The 7613-nt window shown below is 49.2% G+C and overlaps 1 protein-coding gene across 1 annotated transcript; it reads left to right on the forward strand.

The window, feature by feature from the left end:
• Positions 1–2809: 2809 nt before the first annotated feature.
• On the forward strand, positions 2810–4298 carry C2CD4B (C2 calcium-dependent domain containing 4B). The gene has a single exon (XM_012645045.1). The coding sequence runs from the start codon at positions 3107–3109 to the stop codon at positions 4211–4213; it is 1107 nt and encodes a 368-aa protein (XP_012500499.1). The 5' UTR covers positions 2810–3106; the 3' UTR covers positions 4214–4298.
• Positions 4299–7613: the final 3315 nt, after the last annotated feature.

The raw sequence follows: 7613 nt of genomic DNA on the forward strand, positions 1-7613 counted from the left end.
AAAAAGGAAGGAAGAAATTAGCAAAAAAAAGCTAGGACTTAGGATATGTAGGCTATGATTTATAGCTAGAATGACCCTAGACAAGTCCCTAAACCTGAGCCTCTGTTTCTCATCTGGTAAACAGAAATGACGTTTGCCTCACTGGTTTGTTGCAAGAAAGAAATCAAATACAGGCAGTCCCCAGGTTATGGATGACCCCACTTATGGTGTTCCGTACTTACAAACCTCCAAGCTTCTGAAGCTCCCTATATGGATAATTTATAATTAAACAGTTAAATTAATAATTCGGGAACTAGTTTCCTCTGTGCATGTAGACGAAGCCACATGGTTGGTGCAGCATCGTTATGCTAGCAGCTAGTCTCTTTTATAAGGTCACTTATGCACAGCATTACTTTTGTCCTAACTTTTTTTTTTTTTTTGAAACAGAAAAAAAAAGCCTGTGTTGCCCGGGCTAGAGTGAGTGTGGTGGCGTCAGCCCAGCTCACAGCAACCTCAAACTCCTGGCTTAAGTGATCCTTCTGCCTCAGCCTCCCGAGTAGCTGGGACTACAGGCATGCGCCACCATGCCCGGCTAATTTTTTCTATATATTTTTAGTTGTCCGATTAATTTCTTTCTATTTTTAGTAGAGACGGGGTCTCGCTCAGGCTGGTTTCGAACTCCTGAGCTCAAACAATCTGCCCGCCTCGGCCTCCCAGAGAGCTAGGATTACAGGCGCGAGCCACCACGTCCGGCCTGTCCTAACTTTTTAATTTGATTTTGTGAATCTATGTTTACCCCTATGACCATGTCTCCAAAGCGAAAGTCCTCTGCAAATCCAGGTGAGCCTGCAGCAAAAAGAAAGGTGATTACAATGGAAACAAAAGTGGAAATAATTAATTGTTCAAGGAAAGGCCAGATGCCATCAATCACTGGGAAAGCATTAGACTTTAGTCGCTCAACTACTGGAACAATTATAAAGAATAAAGTGAGAATAAGGGAACATGTGAAAGACAGTGCTCCAATGAAAGCGTCCATTATTACTAAGCAGCGTAGTGGATTAATTATTGAAATGGAAAGGTTACTATTGATTTGGTTAGAAGATCAAAATAAGCGTAACATTCCTATTAGCCTAGGAATTAAAAGAAAGCACGATAGTTTCCGTATCTTATTACAATACAGGGATATTATTATTACTACAGTATTACACTATATTATTATTACCACATATGAGTCATTATAGTATTATTATTATTATTACCACCATACATGGGCTGTTCACCAGGGGTCTGAGTTACATATAAACCCAACCTAAAATCGTTCTCAGGAACGTATCTTGTTGGTAACCTGGGACCACCTGTAATGTATTATAGTTAGAGAAATACGTAGTTGAAAGCACCTGACAGTCAGTCATAAGACCCATATATCAGCATCAATTCAACACAATATACTTCATCAAATATTTACTGAGCCCTTACTATTTGCCTGGCATTGTGTCTCCACTGCTAGAATTGAGTAAGAGATGATTTGTAAGACAGCCAGGCTTGTACCTTGGATAGGGCAACTGGGATGAAGGCAGTCACAGGCTCTGGATCTTAGGACTTTTACTTTACTTTTCGTGTACTGTATTTATAACAGACCCCTCAAACCCCACTCTGTTTGAGTTTCCCCAGTCCTTGCCCACAGGAAACTCACAGTCTATGATGGGAGACAAACTCGTAAACCAAAAGTCCAGAGCAGCATGTTAACCGCAATGATGGTGGTCCATAGAGTACGTAAGGACGAAAGGAGGGGGGTTGGTGAATTGGAGTAGGGGAGTTTGGAAGGTTCCTCAAGGGGATGATGTGTGGGCTGAATTATGGAAAATAAACAGGACTTCCTACAGAAAAAAAAAAAGCAGAGCAAGAGCATTTCAGATGACAGGAAACATCACATGCAAAGCCAAATAAGCAGGAAATTGCTAGTTCCAGGTTCTGGTATTAACTGGCTCTTTGTAACCTTTATGGAATTTCCTCAAGTCCCTCTGGGATTTCAGTTTTCTTATTTCAGAAAATCAAGGCTGGCGGTGGAAAGAGGCAACCTAGATTTTCTGGAAGGTGCTTTCTAACTGGATACAGTAAGCAAAAAAGGGGGGGGTAGCTTTGGAAAAGTCAAGTGTTATTTTTAGGGCACAAGCCAGAAGCTGCCTCTTTTGTAACGATCAAGATGACAGGCAGCCATTCGGAAATTGTCGCAGAGATTCATTCACCCATTTCACGGATACTTAGGACATGGACTGAGCCAGGCCTTACGCTAGTAAGGAGCCCACGGTCCAGCAGAGCGAGGCAGGTGCGTACACGAGAACTTGGAAATCATATTGGTGTGCACGTGGCGCATGAGGGCAGGAAAAGGGAAGCCTCTAGCACGTGCGGGTCACGCTCAGGGTGAGTGACATTAATTTATCTCCTAGCCAAATAAACTTCCTGTTTCCTCATCCTGCTTCACCTTCGCTGAGAGGCTGCAAACATTTTTCAGCTGCCACTTCTTCCTTGGCAGGGCGACAGGGTGCCCTCTCTTCGCAGCCTTTCCCAGACCCGTATATGGGGCTCCGCGTACGCACAGCGAATGCAGGTCCCCGGGCTGAGCCGAGGGCGCCTTACCCCGCGACAGCTTCGCTTAGACCTTAGCACCCAAGGCAGGGCTCCCGGCAACGTGGTAAGAGGTGGCCGGAAGGCAGGCTGTGCCGCGTCTCCAGGGGTTGGGCTCCCGGCGGCGGGGCGGGACTCAGACTACATATAAGAGACGAGCGCCACTATCCCGGCCACAGCACTGAAGCTCGCGCCCCCGCCGCGACCGGCACGTCACTGGCACTGAGCTTGAGACCAGACCCAGAGACTGAAGAAGAGGGAAAGTTCTCATTTCTATTTATTCGTTTATTTAATATCGAGGAACAGAAGGCGGGGGTTTGCGGGTGCGCGAGAGCAAGGCTGGACTGGCCCGGGGGCGTAGACACGTCGGTACACTCAGAGGATCCGCGGGAGGGATCCACCGCGACCCGAGGGGCTCCAGCAGCTGCAGGCGCCCGAACTCAGCAGCTTCTCTCCCCGCAGGACCACTTCTTCCCGCCACCTTCAGCCCCACCCTCCGACGATGCGGCTCCTTGGGAAATTTCGCTCCTCGGCCGTAGGCAGCGCCGTTCCGGAGCTCACCTTCTCCAACGTGCTCACCCCGGGCCGCATCCCTGAGTTTTGCATCCCGCCGCGGCTGCCGGCGCCCTGCGCGCTCGAGTCTCCGCCCCCGGCCGCCGCGCTGCCCCGGCGGTGCGCAGCCGAGCAGGACCTGTGGCCCCGCGCAGCTGACGAGGGCGCCGGCCCCACCGACTGGGACCCGCGCTCGCAGGCGGCGCTCTCGCTGCCGCACCTGCCCCGCGCGCGCACCGCCTACGGCTTCTGCGCGCTGCTCGAGAGCCCGCACACGCGCCGCAAGGAGTCGCTCTTCCACGGGGACCCCGGCGCCGCCGCGCTCCTCCGCCCCCGGACCCACACCTACGGCGGCGGCGGCGGCGGCGGCGGCGGCCGAGACGGCCCCGTCGTGCCTGTGAGACCGGATCCTGCCGTCATCCCCGCAGCCCTGGGCTGCCCCAGCCCTCCCCGGGACGCCCTCTCCCCGCGGTTCTGCGGCTGCCGCCTCCTGCGCGCCCCCGACGGGCTGCTGAGCCGCGCGCTGCGCGCCCGGAGGAGTCGCGGTCTGGCCCGCGCCCGCTCAGTCTCCAGCGGGGACGAGGACGAGGAGCGCGGCGCCGGCCCGGAGTCCCCCACCCGAGCCCCCTCCGAGCGCCCGCAGCCGCTCCCCGGCCCGCGGCCCGAGCGCCTGGAGGCCGAGGGCACCGTGGCTCTGGGCCGCGCGGGCGGCGTGCTGCGCCTGGCCGCCGAGTACTGTCCGGCCAGCGGGCGCCTCCGCATCCGGCTGCTCCGCGTCGAGGGTCTGGCCGGAGGCGCCTCGGAGCCCCGCGCCGTCGGCTGCCGCATCAGCCTGGTCCTGCAGCCGCCCCGCACGACGCGCAAGCAGCGCAGCTCCGTGCTGCGGCCGAGCCGCAAGGCCGCGCTCGACCAGGACTTCTGCTTCGACGGGCTCACGGAGGACGAGGTGCGCCGCCTGGCCGTGCGCGTCAAGGCCGAGGACAAGGGCCGCGGCCTGGAGCGGGGCCGCCTGCTGGGCCAGGGCGAGCTGCCGCTGGGCGCCCTCCTGCTCGTCTGAGGCCCGGCCCTGCCTCGGGCCGCTTTCTGCCCGCTGGGGGACTCTGGACTCTGACAGCTGCTTTGTACAAAATAAATGTTAATTTATTTTTGTATTTATGATCTTGTTTTATTGACGTTTTAATTCCTCAGCGTCCACCCTTGCCATCGTTTATTGGTAGGGAAGAAAAAAATAATGACTACTTCCTCTATTCCCAGCACCCCATCCCTCTTTCCCGGTCATTTTTACGTTCAAAGGAAAAAAGAGTTGGCCTGAGAAGGAAGAGAGAAAAGGAAGCACACCCCATCCGCGTTATTTTTCATTGCTTCCTGCTTTATATCAATGCTAAATGGTTTATGGTTTTTTTTAAAAGCAAGTTATTCATTCAGAAACGTGCCCAACGCTGAATCGTATACACAGCTTTACACATTGACCAGGCACAGGTAATATCCTCATTGGTACACACGCCCCAGAGTGAGAGACTCTCTTCTATTGTCAGGATACCTTGGTAGGAAGAGAATTCCTTTCTCATTTAGAAAGAACAGGATTCTTCTGGAAGTGAATTCTTCAAAAACTGCTGAGGAAGAGGAAAACGCAGTGGAGGACCTTGGAATACATGGTCACGCAGGGAATAGAAATTCCGGGCATCTCTCCCTTTACCAGGAGCCCTGGGAAATCTTATTTCAAAAAAGAAATCTTTCCTGACTCTGTAAACAAGTCGGAATGTTTTGTGACATTATTCCCACCCAGCTATGTATCTGAGTTACATAGTAATTAGCTTTGCAGTAGGATTTCCTAGGTAAGTTGAAAAGTAAATTGTCAGTTTCTCCAACACTGGGTTCTAAGAGAGCGTTTTTTAATCCAATTGATTTTCATGTGTTGATTCAACAAACAGACCTGAGTGCACTGGAAACTGATTATCCCAAGAGCATTTGCCCTTGACTGTAGGAATCTACCTAGCAGTGCAAGGCACAGTGGAGTGGGAGACGCACAGAGTCCAATCTTTTTTTTTATGTCACTTGCCGGTTGTCTGAACTGGGGTAGATCAGTTTACTTCCCTGAGCCTCATTTTCTTCGCCAGTGAAATGGGGGCAGATCTACCTCCCAGGGTTTTGTGAAGATAATGCCTTGATATCCAAATAACCCTTGAATGCGTGTGAGTGAGATATGATGCATGTCCGAAAAGGCTTGAACGGAACTGCTGAATCAGTGCTCAATAATGGTCCAGGAGATGAACACCTTCACATCTCCTTCCTTTCCCATTGTTTCTCCCCGGTCCTGGAGTGGAGCCTGGCAAAATAGGTACCTACCAGAGATGGAAGACTTGGAGGGGCCGGGGGTGGGAACATAGAACCCTTCAGGATCCCCGTGGTCAATTTCCCCATAAGCAATTGTTTGCAGTCATTCTTCCTACAAAGCTCTTCAGCATTGTTGTTAGACAAATGAGGCTCTGGCTACAAATTTGAGGTTCTGGCTACAAATGAAAATCTCAGATTTTAAATATAATTTCAAGTGGATGAATTAGCCCATAAATATAATCTCATTTTCTAATTCTGAAATTTAGAAAACACCAGAGAGATGACTCTGGCTCCCAAAGCCATATGGCTAGTATGTGTAGCTGAACTGAGACAACAACCAAGTTGTTCTGACTGCTGCAGAGGACTGACCCAGCCATTGTTCACTTAGCTGTTACTTATTCACTGAGCCTTCATTCTGAGACAGCACAGTAGCAAGCCCAGAGGATGCAGCTATGAACAAGACAGATGAGTGATGGCTAAACAATAACCAAGTTTTTTAAAAAAATTACAGATTATGGTAACTATCATGAAAACAATCCACTAGGGAGGGTGGTAGAGACTATCTGGATGGGAGGTGGCAGGTGAGATGTGCTTAGAAACAGAGTGGACAGGGAGGCTCTCTCGCAGACTTGAAAAGGAAATCATTTGTAAGAGGAACTTACTATATCTTAACAACCCCTTCGTGTATCTGTACAACCCCTTACTACATCCAAAGACAGAATTCTTGGTTTCCCCTCCTAAATCTTCTCTCCTAGTCTTCCTTAGCTTAATAAATGGCACCAGCATGCTTTCTGTCACTCAAACCCAGCTTTCTCACATTCCACTTTCAATGTAGATATCATCTCCTCAGAGAGTCCTCCCATGTCACCCCACCTACAAATAGCACCGTCACCATTACGTACTTACTCTCACTGCTTTGTTCCTTTACGGCACCATCACTACCTGACATCATATTATGCATTTATTTTGTTTTTGTTGTTTGCTCATTTTCTCCTCCATGCAAATGTATTCTTTGTAAAGGTAGGGACTTTGTTCACTTATTCATTGCTGTATTTCCAGTGCCTACAACAATGTCTGGCATCCAGTAGAAACTCAATAAATATTGCTCAAATTGAGTGTAGAATGAAGAAGTAATAGCTATACCAGTTTACATTTTCACCAACAGTGTATAAGAGCTCTCTTTTCTCTACATTCTCACCAGCATTTGTTATTTTTTCTTTTTGATAATAGCCATTCTAACTTGAGTGAGATGATATCTCATTTTGGTTTTTATTCACATTTCCCTGATGCTTAGTTATGTTTAGCATTTTCCCATATATTTTTTGGCCATTTGTATGACTTCTTTTGGGAAATGTCTATTCAGGTCTTTTTGCCCATTTTAAAATCAAATTGTTTGCATTTTTGGTTTGTTTTTATTTTTATTTATTTTTGGTTATTGAGTTGAGTTTCTTATATATTCTGAATATTAACGCCTTGTCCCATGCATAGTTTGCAAAATTTTCTCCTATTCTGTAAGTTGGCTCTTCATTCTGTTGATTGTTTCCTTTGCTGTGCAGAAGCTTTTTAGTTTGATGTAATCCCTTTGGTCTATTTTTGCTTTTGTTGCCTATGCTTTTGAGGTCCTATCTAAAAAATTCTTGCCCAGACCATTGTCATGAAGCATTTCCTCTGCTTTCTTATAGTAGTTTCCTGGTTTTTGATCTTATACTTAAGCCTTCAATCCACTCTAAGTGGCTCAGACGTGAATGCTTCCTAGCAGTTCCTTGCATTGTTGGGACAGGTCCCCAACTGCAGCGAGAGGGGCTGGAGGTGAGACTGGGCTCCCTCACCACTGCTGTAAGCTAGAGGCTGGCAGGCCCATCACAGAGTTTTGGTCAGATTATTTCCTAGGTTGTGAGATACAAGTGAGCTCCCTCTGGGTCCTGCGTGAACAGCAATGAGTGGGACCAAGGCAGAGGGGGCAGAAGCCAAGTTACTGGATAACTTTCCTATCCACTGCTGAGACTGATGTCAGCAGGCAGAGGAGCCTTTCTGCTGAGGCACTAGTGTGCGCCATTCCTCTTGGATCCCCTGCCAGATGGCGTTGGTTGCAGGCTTAAGGCCAAGCAGGGCTGTAACCCCTT

This window comes from Propithecus coquereli, unplaced genomic scaffold (genome assembly GCF_000956105.1).
Source record: "Propithecus coquereli isolate 6110/MARCELLA unplaced genomic scaffold, Pcoq_1.0 Scaffold224, whole genome shotgun sequence".
Classification (NCBI taxonomy): Eukaryota; Metazoa; Chordata; class Mammalia; order Primates; family Indriidae; genus Propithecus; species Propithecus coquereli.

Excerpts from the sequence above, each read along its gene's own strand:
- C2CD4B (XM_012645045.1), top strand. The coding sequence starts at position 3,107 with ATGCGGCTCCTTGGGAAATTTCGCTCCTCGGCCGTAGGCAGCGCCGTT.